We start from the raw sequence: 13620 nt of genomic DNA, 5'->3' as shown, positions 1-13620 counted from the left end.
CATCTTGACATGGTAGCCTCACACAATTGCTGCAGAATTTTTTAAGCTGCACATCCATGATGCAAATCTCCCATTCCACCACATCCAAAAGATGCTCTATTGGACTGAGATCTAGTGACTGTGAAGGCCATTTGGATACAGTGAGCTAACTGTCATGTTCAACAGACCGGTTTGAGATTACTTGATTTTTATGATGTGCATTATCCTGCTGGAAGAATCCAACAGAAAATACTGAACCTAACTGAGTACTGATACTGACATAAACAGTTGATACACGGCAGGATGGATCCATGTGTTCATGTCCTTTACACCAAATTCTGACCCTACCATCCAAATATCACAGCATTAATCGAGATTCATCAGACCGACAACATTTTTCCAACCTTTCATCGTTTGGTTTTTGTGAATCTGTGTAAATTGTAGCCTCGTTTTCCTGTCAGGAAATGACAGGAAAGTGAGACCAGTGTGGTCTTCTGCTTGAAGTGTTGTGATGTGTTCTGTGTTCAGAGATGCCCTTCTGCATACCTTGGTTGTAACAAGTGGATATTTGAGTTACTGTTGACTTCCTATCAGCCTGAAGCAGTCTGCTCATTCTCCTCTGACACCCAGAACACCCAGAGAGCTGCTGCTCACTGGGTGTTATCTCCTTTTTACTGTTTACAGTAAACCCTAGAGATGGTTGTGAGGGAAAATACCAGTATATATGAAGAACAACAATATGAAGGGTTGTTGCCGTAGTCTTGTTTTAACTAAAATGTCAGTTAAATTGTGACAGATGATTCACATTAAGTTTTCGACATGACCTTAGGCGGCTTTTGTGGTTTTTCACTTTAATTTTTTGTTTTTCAGCATCTCACCACATTTCAGCACTTGCTATCAGCAAAATTTATGTCTGTATGATTCAGCACGTGTTTACAACAATAACATGCAACATCTGGTTATATGAGCAGCTTGGGTTTCTCCCAATGTAACATTGTTTTTACAGCTGTGTCAGACATCATGCAGAAAGATGACAGACATGTGTTTTTCAGCTTTTGTGGCAGCCTTTATTTCTAATTGCCTCTTCTTTTTCCTGCTTCGCTCATATTTTTCATTCTTTCACCTTCCTTCATTATCTTCTGTCCATCTCCTCCGTCTCTGACTCCATCTGTCTCCCTCCTTAGACCTTTCTGATAACCTGGCAATGGATGACTTCACCTTCCAGGAGCAGCTGTTAACCCCTCGTTTGGCTACAGCTGGGATGGGAGGCGTCTCCTCACTCGCGGCTCCACTGTGGAGGAGCTACCTAGTTCCAATCCTCTCCTTGATGCTCAGTCTGTTCCCGGTCTATCCCCACTGACCCATGCATTCCCATCACCTCTTCCCTCTAGGATTCAGTACAAAATGTGTGGAATGTGACAAACCTTTTTTTGGAATTCTTGTTCCTGATATAAAGTTTAGTGGCTCAGCAGAGGACGCATGAACAACAGAAAATGCTACATTTCTCTTTATCTGTCTGAACAAGAACCTGTTCAACCTGTGTTCTTAACAAACCTATTAAAGCACATTAGACGCCATTGTGTAAATAAGAAAGTTGCCCACTGGTCCGCTGCCACAATGGTTATTTCAACTTTTGCGTCCTGTTGCCTAACCTCTGTTCTCACACTCACTTCTTATGTAATGTAACAAAGTGATGGAGAGACTCATTTTTAGACATATAAAGGACCTAGCACACAACGGGCCTTTTAAAAAAATAAATAAATAAATGCTCCCGCTCAGTCTGTACTGAGTCACAGCCCAGCAGGTACAAACTGGAAGAAGACGAAATCAGCTGCTGTCATTTTCCTTCGTGGCAGAGCATGACCTCCTGCCAGGGCTGGACTTTATCTGGTCAGTTTTAGTGAGCTCCTTCCCCCTGAATGATGCAATGAATCACTTATTTAAACATGCACTGTTCCTTAAAATGCTCTGCTACTACTCACCCTTCTCTCTGATTGTTTATGTCGTAGTGATAGCTAAATTATTACCGACTGCTTCCTTCACACGCCCACCATCACTGTTTGCTCTGTTTTGTAAAGCTGGTGCACTTTTTTTTAGAAACAGTAACAGCCCTATAATATAAAAAAAAGGATCCAAGGGCTATCATTCGAATATAAGTCTCCAAAGTCAGCCTGATAACTGTACAGGTGTATGTTTCTCTGTGTTGGTGACATGTTTACATTAACGTGTTTATTTACAATACTGGCATTTTGGTTTTTTCTGGACTAATTATTGGCCGGATTGTGAAGCCTTGCTGCAGTTTCTAGCTTACTCTTTAGCACTGTGCATAAAGCGATCATTAATGTGAAATATAAATATGTATAAAAACGTGTACATTAATTTTGTTATGTTGCACTGGTCTCATACATTTCCAAGGATGGCCTCTGTATTTAATCTTTTTTTCTGTGCTTTTTGGGTTAAAAGCAAAAGTGAGATTCTTATTGTTTCATTTGTTTGGTTTTTTAACATGGTGCTGCTGCTACCACACAGCTGACTCCACAGCTGCAAGTGCTGAGTCTGCCCATGGCCCACTGTTTGACTTGTCATGTCAGGAAAAGCACAGGTGTACAGCTAAGTCATATCAGCGATCGAGCATGCCGACTACCAGGGTCCTGGCAGTGGAATGCCTAAACAAAGTGCAGGCCTAAATTATTTGACTAGCGCCACCTGATTTTTGTCTCCTATGGCCAGTTACAAGACCCCTGGCCAGTGTCCCACCTAGGAGTCATAAGAAATAATGATGTGTTTGTTTTTCTCTCAATTGAATGTTGATGGGGAAAATACATTGTAAAATAAACTCAGTCTGTTTTGATGTTTTGTGCCTGTGGCAATGTGTTTTTAAGCTAAGATATTAGCATCACAATTAGCATTAGCGTATTCAGCTAAGCATTTAGCAATGAAGCAAGAAATGAAGTTTAAGACACGAAGGGGGTGGAAATATGCTTAGCTGCTAACACTAAGCATATTTCAGTGGTATGAGTGTAACAGGAAAAGTACTACACACTAGTTTAGTATAAAAAGTGCTAAATGAATGTGTGGGCACTTTAAGTGCTTTGAACAATGGATAGAGCTACTACAAGGATAAGAAGTAGAGCTAGCAAAAATGCTGACTGTGTAAGCTAGCAGACTTTTTAGTGTCACAGCTCTATCATTAAGACCCAAGAATCTGATGGATTTGCTATTCCATCCGTCTGCACAGTCACAATATGCTAACCTCCAGTTCTACTCTAGCTTCTATGAATGTGTGTGAATGTTAGATAGGTAAAGAATGCAGCAAGATGTAAAAAGTGCTTGGTGTGGTCAGGTAGAGTAGAAAAGCACTATATAAGAACCACTTGCTGTGTGGACAAGCATGGATGAACTTGATGGATGTTAGTTTGCTACTGTTAATAAACTCAAATAACATTAAAAAGTGTCTTTCTGCTCCAGGCGAGCACTCCCATGACTTCTTTGTTGACTGAACATTATGTTGGCAGGTCAAAAGTCATTCACTTGTGATTAGTTGAGGCAAAAGAAAACACCCCCTTCCAGGAATAAACTGATTGACATGGATGTAGTGTCAGGCTGAATGAATTAAGTAAAATTAAGTTGCAGATTAACTTGGTTGTCAGGCTTGTTTTACGTGAGAGTAATGGCAGAATGAGCAAATGTTTGGACTAAAAGCTACCAACAGCTCAATGCTAAGTTGTTGGAGGAAAGTGGAAAAACAACCCCAAAAACATGAAGTGAAAGATTCCAACTCACAGATTTGGCTTTTTGGGTATGGAATAATCCTTAAAATGCCATGAAAAACAAGGATTAAATGGATGGCACGCTGCTGCGATTACAAATTGCACACACAATGTTCCAGGCATATATATTACTTTCTGTGCTTTTCGCTACTGATCCACTTCAAAGCGAGTCATGAATCATGAAATTTATGTGTTTCTGGACTGCACTCGTTGCTCTGAGTCCTAAAGCAGCACGTGGATTATGTGTTTTTTCTTTGGATCTGTATTTTTTCACTCCCAGCAGATTATGAACTACTGTCCTCGCTGTCCCTCTCTGTGGGGCTTCTCTCTATTGACCCAGTCTGTTAACCTCCTGAGCTTAACTTAACCAGGTAGCTATACTCATCCACAACCCAGCAGTGAACCAGGGTTCATTAGTCCCAAGTGTTTGTGTTTCGTCTCCATTATTAAAGCCTGTCTTCTTCCCTAACAAGGCCAATCACTCACAGCTCCGCAGATAACACGCCTGTCACAGCAAACGCACTTCAAAATCCCATTTCTGTGTCCCCGATTCTCTGCTGTAACTTTTCACACCCACACACCCTCTGCTCGGCAGTGCTAGATAAAAACGCCATTATTATCCAGCTGTGCCTTTCTCTCCTGAGCTGCAGCTTTTAAGATGTAAACGGGAGGCTGATTATAAGGAGATGAGCAAACGCCGGCTGCAGAGAGAGCAGCAGCTAGCCCGGGATGGAGGGGGAGGGGGGGGGGGAGTATACTCTGAATGCTAATGTGAGGCTGGAGAATGGGCATACAGGCCCATTGAGATGCAGAGTCCATGTGTTTTCTTAGGGTAATATTGGGGCAATGTTGGAACAGCCTGCATTATGAGAGTGAAAGGTCAATGTGATGTTAGTCAGCAGGAACAGTGAGAATTGCTGACTATTAGGAATTGTTGCATTTTCTGCCTGAGTGATTGACTCCCCTATGAATATGTATTTCAGCCCTTTTTTCATGGCCACACAAAGATGTTCGGGCTTGTGTACCTTCACGAGCCAGAGGGGTCATTAAACACTGCATATAAATTAAAATAACAATGTAATTCAGGTGCTCAAAAGTGCACGGCCACATCCCCGCCCACCCCCCAAAGTCCAGTCCAATTTTTACCAAGCTGGATGTTGAAATTCCTTCGCTGCAGAGAAAGGCCCGAGACATGTCATGTTGCTCAAAGCTCATTCACGTCTAATTACCATGGCACTGGACCATTTTCTTACCTTTTGTTGGCCCGCTGAGAGGAGCGCTGGGCCCACGCTCTCCCATGCACACACAGCTCCAGCATCCTCCTCCTTCTCCTGCTCCTCAGCAGCCCCTGGCTTCCCCTGCAGCAGCCGCAGTCACACAGAATGAGTGGAGCCGCCTGAGGAATGTGGACACAAAAGGAGGAATGTCATTTTGCTGATCGCTAACCCCCCCGCACCCTCCCCAAACCAACGGACATGTGCACAAGTCCGGGCATTTTTAAATGCAGGGGGTACAAAAATCTTGTCAATGCTACTTTTGGCATAAAAAAGACTGTAGTGCACCTCATCCTTGCTGAAAATGAGCAAATAGTGCAGCTTCTGATTGTGAATTGAATTATTTTTCTCCTTTTTTGACGGTTCTGGTGTTTTAAGAGGTTGACACTTTGAATTTTTCACATGCTTAATCTTTTCAGTGCTAAATAAACTCAGATTGTTTTTTTCTTTCCTCTTTTCTTGCCGGCGTTGCGAGATGGACAAAGGTCAGAGGCAAAGAACAGCATGACAACACCAGCAGACAGACGCCAACAAAGTGCAGCTTAAAAAACTAAAACATGACAGGAGGACGCATCATTTCAAGCATGTCCAGCAGCTTTTTGTCTAAACAAAAAAAGCATTCTTCCTCATTTCATCTCAGTGAGCATCTGCTTTTCACTGATTTATACATCTCCCATTAGATGCGAGTGCAATCTCAGTCCACCTCTACAGCCTGCTACCATGCTTCCAGCAAGCTGCTTACTGTTGTTTACAGCACTATATGACAGGCAGCTGGATGTGCGAAGCACAGCTGCCCCATTGCTAACACAGGACAGCCTGATCGTGTTTGTGTAAGGAGCGGGCCCTGTCATTTTTTTTGACTCCTTGTTACAGAAACACTGGCCACGGTTTCACCCACCCATTTTAAACAAACTCTAATGTACTGGACTCAAATAAAAGCATCTGGGTGAAGACTTAAAAGACTTCACACTGGTCTCTGTTTCCCCACCTTGGATAAGATGTGGTTACAAAATGTCCTGGTTATCATTCAAGTCCTTGGGGTGGCCTAGAAACAGAGATAAAAATGGTTTATTGTCACTAATATCTGTTAAGACTGTGTGTGTAAGCCTGTTTGACTCCAAGGACTTTTATCTACTCTTATCTCAACACTAACAGCAAAAAAGAAAAAAAACTGATAAGAAATCCCTGCTCAAAGCAGAGGTCAGACTTGTATCTTCTGTGAAAGAGATCTGTGATTTTGAGCACTTTTGCATATCTAAATGAGTCTTTTCTTTATGTCATGTGGGCCAGTAATAGGTCATACCCACATGTTATGCCACCGTGTAGCTCCACCCTCAGCTCCAGTCCTGATTTTCAAGCGCGGCTTCCTCCAGTCTAAACATTAAAGTGGGAGAGAGCTCCTGGGTTGGTTGGAAGCCCCTGCTCCATGCTCCACCCCTGGTGTTCCTGATCTCCAGGTCTTTGTCCCCCGGAACTTGCTCTCACTCCTGGGTGTCCACCAGGGCTTTTTCTGCTCGCATCTGGATCCCAGTACAACCTGCAAGCGGTCCAGCGTCCTCTCCCACTGAAACCCTCGGCCTCCTCCGATTCGGAAAAGAAAAGAGAAGAAGACTGAAGAAACCCAAATTTTTCCCGATAACTTTCCACAGCCTGCTCTCCTCCCGTGGTTTTTACTTTTCGTCGAAACTCTGAAGCAGTAGTGAGACTGTGATTGTTGCTTTCAGTCTCAAAGAAAAAAAAGTTTTTTCATGTTTTAACCCCGTTGTTTTGTCGCGTCTTTGTGTGTTTTTCATTTGAGTCTGGAACTCGACACTTAACCCACGTACCTGTAGTTGTGAAACGTCCGACGTGAATGGTGTTTTTTCGGTGTCTTTTCTGCTCTCCCGGCCTCTGCTGCTGTGAATGAAGTATCTGTTGAGCCGAAGAAATCAGCGCGTCTCCATGAGGAAACTCGACCGTGGACTCGCTGAAACTTTGTCCTAGCCGTGCACACACTCACACCTGAGCGACTTTAACATTTTTGCGGTTTTCGCTGTTAGGCTTCTTATTTTTCTGTCTTCGCCTGGCCCAAAATGAAGAGTTTGTTGGCGATGTGTGTCGTGTGGACGGTGGCTGTGGTGTCGGGGACTGAGGAGCAAAAGTTGAACAACTGTAATGAAGTTCGTGCTGCCTACAGCTCCAAAGGCTTCAACGTTAACGACGTCCCCAGCAAAGGAGTCAACGGTGAGACCCATTTTTATTTATATGTGTATATACAAATATATCTCAAGTTTAACCTTAAAACCCAATGGGTTCTAAAGTAGGGAGCGGGGACCCCCGGTGGGTCTTGCAGAGGTTTCCGGGTGGTCCTAGCTAAGAGAACTTTTTAAGCTAGCAAAGTTAGCTTGAAGAGAGTTTAGCTTCAAATCTGTGAAATTAACTCCAATATTTCAATCCAAACCTGACATTTAGACATCTTTTAATCACACCCATGTTTTCCATTTTAGCCAAAAACTACCTAACTGCTTTTTGACACTGCCACAAATAACAACCTCTACAGCAAATGATTAAACGGTCACTTTTGTAAATGGACATTTAGTGCTTATTCCAGATTTGATATAGAGGCGTTGTTAATCATACTGACATGCTGCTTTTTTCATTTTCTTTTGGTCTGTGTTTTTCCTCAATTATTAAGTAGCAATGAAACATTTGGGAATGCATTCTTCTGGCTTAGTGCTGCTGGCAACACTTCACTGCTCCAGTGTGTAAACAGAGTCATCATTTAGGAAATACTTGTAGGTAATTCATAACAATAAAGAGCTATAATCAACACACAGGCTCTGTTCCACACAGAAAGAACCCAGGCCCATGTTTATTTCCAAGCTTCCTCAGTAGAGACCCCCATGGCTGTGAAGCACAGGCCGCCGGCAGCGATTTAGTAAGCATTCCTCTGCATTATGGAAAAAAGAGCTTATGGATTTTTCTTTCTCTCCAGGCTTGGCTGAATTATTATTTTTTTTATTTGTTTATCTCCCAAATCCACCTCCAGACCAGTCACAGGATGCAGAGTGCTAAGTAATAATGGAAGCAGACATGTTAATAATCAGAGAGGCAAAAAGGCAAATCAATGATGCTAATCATGAGATAAGCCCAAGCAATGGAAACTTTCCTTGAAGGAGGGGGGTGGGGGCGTTTACAGTAAATCCTTGAGGGCAACAAGGGGAGGGGTTGGGGGGTTGAAATTCCTATGTGCCCTGCATACTTTCACCCACCCCTCACTGCCACTCATTTCCTTTTAATTTTAATGGCACTTAAAATAAATACGCAACATTTGGTGAAGTTAGGTTTGCCAGTTTTGGAGTGGCTTCAGCATGGTGTATGACAGTATAGAAGTAAGTCATCTGGGGGGAAGCTTAGGTCTTGTTTCCTACTTGGGGAAAAAATACATATGTAGGTTTTGGCCCTCATAAAGAGCTTAATTAGCAGAAAAGCTATTTTTACAACTTGGATAACTGTTTTTGGCGAAGTGCTCACAGCATTATTCCATCTGACTACATGAGCCAATGTGCATATGTTCTCTTTATTATCATAAAGCCCTTTATGAGTTCTCGTTTGCATACTAAGAGGATGTTCAGATCAGCTTTTTTATTTTGGGGCCACAATGGCTCATTAGAATTTGAGTTGGGTGTAGCTGTCAAAGAGACAGAAATTTGATCCCAAGTTTCACACAAGTCTCAGTCTTTTTTAAATAAGGTTTGTGTGGGGTTTTTGCTTCTGTCTTTGTGATAGTAAATGTCATTAGGAGTACCGCAACACGTCTGTCTCGGTCAGATTTTATTGTCTTGCATCCCTGGGTTTGAAAGGATGTGAATGAAAGCTTGTCCAGGTTTGTGTGCTACATACACACATGTGGCTTTTCCTTACAATAGTTTGCTGGTGTATGTCTGGGTTTTTAGGCAGGGCTGACCTCAATGAGCGGCTTTTTGTCGCTGATAGAGACTGAGATGATAGAGAACCCCCCACACACACACACACCACACTGAATCTGAATAAAGCAACTGTTTTACTATTACTGTGTGGCAAAGTTGACATGCTTTAAAAATGATGCACAATCTCAGCCAGTTGTCACAGGACAAGTTCTTGAAATGTTTACGTCCTCCGATATGTGCATCACAAATCAGTTTCGTGGAATATGAGTCTTATAGAGATTGACAGACCACGTGACTTTCGCGCATTGCATGCCGGTAACTCGTGGCAAAACAATCCATGTACCTACATCAAATGCAAGCATTTGCAGCACCGCAAACGTCCATTCTTCGGTTCCAATAAATTCTTGCTTTTTCTTTGTCCCCCAAAAAGGTATGTACAAAACGAAGGAGAACAATGCCGGTCCGTACAAAGACAGACTTAATGAAAAGTCAAAGAAAAGATACGAGGAAAAAAATCAAACCAGTGAAAGTGTTAGATCCTTACGAGCACACAGAGGGACAAAATACGTTAGCGTGCTGCCCAACTTCACCACGCTCATATTTATAATCATACGGTTCTTGGAGTGAGTGCACACACTCGTGAAGTTTAGTAACTTCAGGTCACTGCAACAAGCCCAGGTACAGTTTACCGACGGATGGGTACAGGACCTTGAAATGCACCGTGTAGAAAGTAAAGACCATCGTACATATCATAAGTTTACCAGTCTCACAAATCGTCTTCATAAATACACATTTGTTAACCGTTTATTAATAGGACCTTTGAGCTCAATGGTAATTAATTAGTAGTAGAAATAATTTCTGGTACCCATCACAGAAATGTAGCAGTGACAATAATATTGTATGCTGTAATCGCACTGGGCAATTAGTGATACAAAACAACTATTTTATCCTGTGAATAAAAGTATATGTTTTTGTCAGTGTACCATGGCAATAACAGAAGCGAAACGCAATATTGTGTCAGGACAATTTACTATTTTGTCTTTGAATGGCTGCAATCCAGGCCACCCGTCGCCTCTTTGTTACTTCAGAAACATGGCTCGAACAATTTCTCTTCAACGACGTAATCCGATAACAACCGATCTCTTTACCCGTCGGCTTTCCGTGGCTGTCATGCGACCGGCTATTGCAGTTAATAATACAACAGCTTCTTGCCATTTTTTGTTTCTTTTTATCGCTGTGTAACTGATTTCAATTGAAAGCCTGCGTGCGCTAGTACCTCTTGCCACGAGTTCCCAGAATTCTTTGCGGGTTTACCCCTGAGTGACGTCACATTTTCAATCTCTATTGGTGGGATTCAAAACTTGCCTTTTGTAACCGCAAGTATCTTGTGTTATTGTTGGCAGCACGGAGATATGAATGTTTGTTGCCATTAAAATTACTGTCAGCCTGAGCTGAAGCCAGACTTGAGATTCAGTAAAGATGTTTTAATGCTGTAAAACTGAAATGGAAACCCTGCTTTGCTGTAGACAGAATTAAGTGGTGCAGAGGAAGAGCAGGCTCACTCGGTAAATTCCTTTCTGATCCCATAGTATCAGTCGTTTACCACTCACGTGAAAACGGTTCAAGCCCCATTTCCAAGGTTCCTGTCTTATGGATGATGATTTGTTTATGTCCCGTGGTTGGATACTTCACTGAAATGGGAAATAAATTCGATTTACTCCCTTAATGATGACAGATAAATAATGCTGGTAATCGCACAGGATGTAAATGGTGGTTTTGCTGTCTGACTATATCTGCTAATAATAGTTTAGTTCCCTTTACAGTTGTATTTGATACTGTGATAAATTGTTAACAGCATTTCCTGCAAAGCTGTAACAGGACCATCTCTTTAGTGGTTTGGGCCATGTCAAAGGCTACCCAAAGCAGGGTCAGACTTCACGCTTAATTTAAAAGAGTGGGGGGGGGGTAAATCTGTTTTGATTTACTCTGGCTGTCAGGCTTCATATCATGCTTCAGGTATGAGACAATAGCAGAGTTCAAAGAAAGGAGGGTCGTTTTCCCTCCTTTCAGTGCGCGGAACATCCTCTGCTCATAATCAGCTCAGTGCATTATGGCTGAAACTTAAGGCGTGCATGACCTCAGTGCGTTGGCCTCTCAGTAAGCTCGAGACATTCTGCAGTCTCACATTGTAAGGGCTACCCCCCTCCCTTAGCTGGTGGCAGCACGCCCCACATCATTACAGTTTGGGGAAATGGCAGGTTGTGCTGCTGCAGCGACATTCTGCAGATAAGATAAGAGCAGGAAACTTTGGCGCACACACACGGTCTGCAAGTTTTTATGGTGCAACAACCAATATTGGAGTGGCTCTGCTCACTAGAGTAGTGCCCCAGCATTTTGCGCTTGTAATAATTAACCAATAACGAACCCATCAAGTGTCTCAAGGTCAGACTCGTAAAACCAACTGGCAAGTGTTGTCATTAAGAATCACTTCCACAGTTTTATAAAGTGTTATTGCTTCCAAGAAAAAGAAACTGTGGGAAACGTCAGTGCAAAAGTTTTGTTGGCACTGTCAAATATAACACCCACCCACCCCCTAAAAAATAAAGGTTCCTGCTTATACTTTTGTCTTCTATGGTTAAAATCACATGCCACAGTGTGCATTGCCAAAAGTCAACAAACCTGACTTCTCATAGCAAAGTGTTACCAGTCCAAACATCAAAAATGCTTGTAGAAACCGACCGTGCATCTCTTGCATGGCAAAGAGTTGGAGGAATGCAACATCAAGGGTCCCACAGGGACACAAGACATTGAGTTAATGAATTAATTGGTTTTAAAATGTAAGACATAGGAAGTTGGATTTTTCTAAACATTGTTAGAAAACATTGTTAAAAAATCAGAACACATATTTTATATTGTGGTCTGGATGCTAGTTGGCAATGACGCAGGGAAGGGCGAATTCAAAGAAAATTGGCTATGCAACAAATATTCTGTGGCATGGCTGCAAAATGTGAAACATTAAAACAAATGTGAAACACGAAGTTTTGTTTGAGGCTCTGCAGGCTGGGAGTGAAGACAAGGCGGCTCACAGCAAGTTTACATTAGCATCATTAGCTAAGAAGGAGGTGTTTGTCTTAATGTTCTTTTTTTAATCCTTAATCTTTGCTTTGTTAGATTTTCAGACCCTTCCCCCCCAGAGGCAACATGTTTTTTTGTTTACTTTGAGAATATTGTAGGTCCCCAACTGATTGAAATGTAGTCTACTTAATTAAAGGTTTTTCCTCCCATGGCAGAAGAAGCTCAGGCAGGCCGTATAAATACATAGCTATTTGGCTTTCAGGTCTCACATATGGAACCGCAGGCTGCATCCTTTGAAAGATGCATTTGCTGTGAAATGCTTCATTTGTTCTTTTCTGAATGGTACATTAGAGAAGTACATGTTTTTAAGTCTCAGTTATTTATTTATATATATTTTTAAATCGGGTATGGAGGGATCAGATGGATTCAGGTGGTGTGCCAATCAAGTAACTGTCTGTAGGCCCACCCATAGGTGTGGTTACAGCCAACAGAAAATTCACACATCTAAGTCTGACTCATAGCATTTACGAAGAACCACTTATAGCTCTTTAAAGCCACATTCTTGCTTGGATCTAGACTTGGTGAGCCTAAAAAGTAATTTAAATGCATTATACACCTATCTAGGTGTGAGTCTAATAAAAACCTTATGTTAAGTGTGCTGTTTTGCCCCAGGAGGAATAAGCTGCGTAAACATTAATATGTGAATGATTAGTTTGAAAATGTGTGCAGGTTGGGATTACATAAACAGTCCTGCATTGAAGTCCCCCCCCCCCCCCCCGAATATTAACCCTGCTTAGTTAAGGGCTAATATTTGTAAAATGAATTGCATTCATCCGGCTTCATTACTGACGTGTGTTGCCTTCATTTGGTTGCATGAGGATGTAAAGATCTTCTGTATTTGTGACTAATCGTTGATGCTGAACACAAGAGTTCCAAATCATGTGGGCTCAAGTTCATGACAGCAGCTTTTGGTTGCTGCTGATCAAATGCAGTCATAATATTGCTGTCTGCAGTGAATTTGTAACATCTTTTGCCTTACTGTTTGACTCGCCTTGGGGATAATTGAGTTTATATATCATGAGGATGAGGTCTTGTGAATCGGTGAGGGGTTTGGGGGGGAAGTGTTATCCCGGCTGTGAGTTTGAGCACCCAGATGGGGCCAAAGGAGGAAGGGAGGGTGGCTACAGGTGCCTGCCAGCTCTTATCAGTTTCCTGCTATCGCGGTGTGGCAGCTCTGAGATCAGGGGTTCTCATGGTATCCCGTTCCTAAGCACATCAGCATATCACAGTGTATAAAAATATTCAGGCTGAGCACAGAAGCGGCTTGGGAGTGCTGACGAAAGTACCTGGTTTTGTTGTTGCGTGGATCTTGGGAATTCAGGCCTGTTTTAGTCTTTGGGTAAGAACCACCTTCAACAACTCTGGAATGTTAAGTTTGTCTCTTATGCTCATTTAGTATGCTGCAAGTGTAGCATCAGTTCAATAGCTGTGTGTGTGCGCGTCGACTCGACGTCCTTAATTCCAACGCTTTGCATCCTTTGCTTTGGTCCCCACAACCCCCAAATGGCCAAGTGAGCGACAGATCAGTGGGGGGTGGATGCTCTGTGTGGGAAC

General features: G+C 42.4%; 2 protein-coding genes and 1 long non-coding RNA gene across 3 annotated transcripts in view; 2 read left to right on the top strand and 1 right to left on the bottom strand.

The window, feature by feature from the left end:
- gpc3 (glypican 3) overlaps positions 1–2830 on the top strand; it is a 128849-nt gene extending 126019 nt beyond the window's left edge. Inside the window, exon 8 of the mRNA XM_026187271.2 lies at positions 1164–2830. Within this exon, the coding sequence (XP_026043056.1) occupies positions 1164–1339 (176 nt within the window). The 3' untranslated portion in view covers positions 1340–2830. The remainder of the gene's footprint in view (positions 1–1163) is intronic.
- Positions 1228–6204, bottom strand: LOC145432480 (uncharacterized). Its single transcript, XR_013912778.1, has 3 exons — positions 6012–6204; positions 5003–5145; positions 1228–1366 (listed from the first exon to the last, which is right to left on the bottom strand). It is a non-coding gene; the product is annotated as an uncharacterized LOC145432480 (long non-coding RNA).
- Positions 6205–6388: 184 nt separating this feature from the next.
- Positions 6389–13620, top strand: part of gpc4 (glypican 4) — a 32842-nt gene continuing 25610 nt past the window's right edge. Inside the window, exon 1 of the mRNA XM_026187258.2 lies at positions 6389–7246. Coding sequence (XP_026043043.2) covers positions 7096–7246 — 151 coding nt within the window. The 5' untranslated portion in view covers positions 6389–7095. The remainder of the gene's footprint in view (positions 7247–13620) is intronic.

The sequence above is a fragment of the Astatotilapia calliptera genome, chromosome 2, assembly GCF_964374335.1.
Source record: "Astatotilapia calliptera chromosome 2, fAstCal68.1, whole genome shotgun sequence".
Lineage (NCBI taxonomy): Eukaryota > Metazoa > Chordata > Actinopteri > Cichliformes > Cichlidae > Astatotilapia > Astatotilapia calliptera.
The sequence above is the reverse complement of the archived record's forward strand: the minus strand, read 5'-3'. Positions and strand labels throughout refer to the sequence as shown.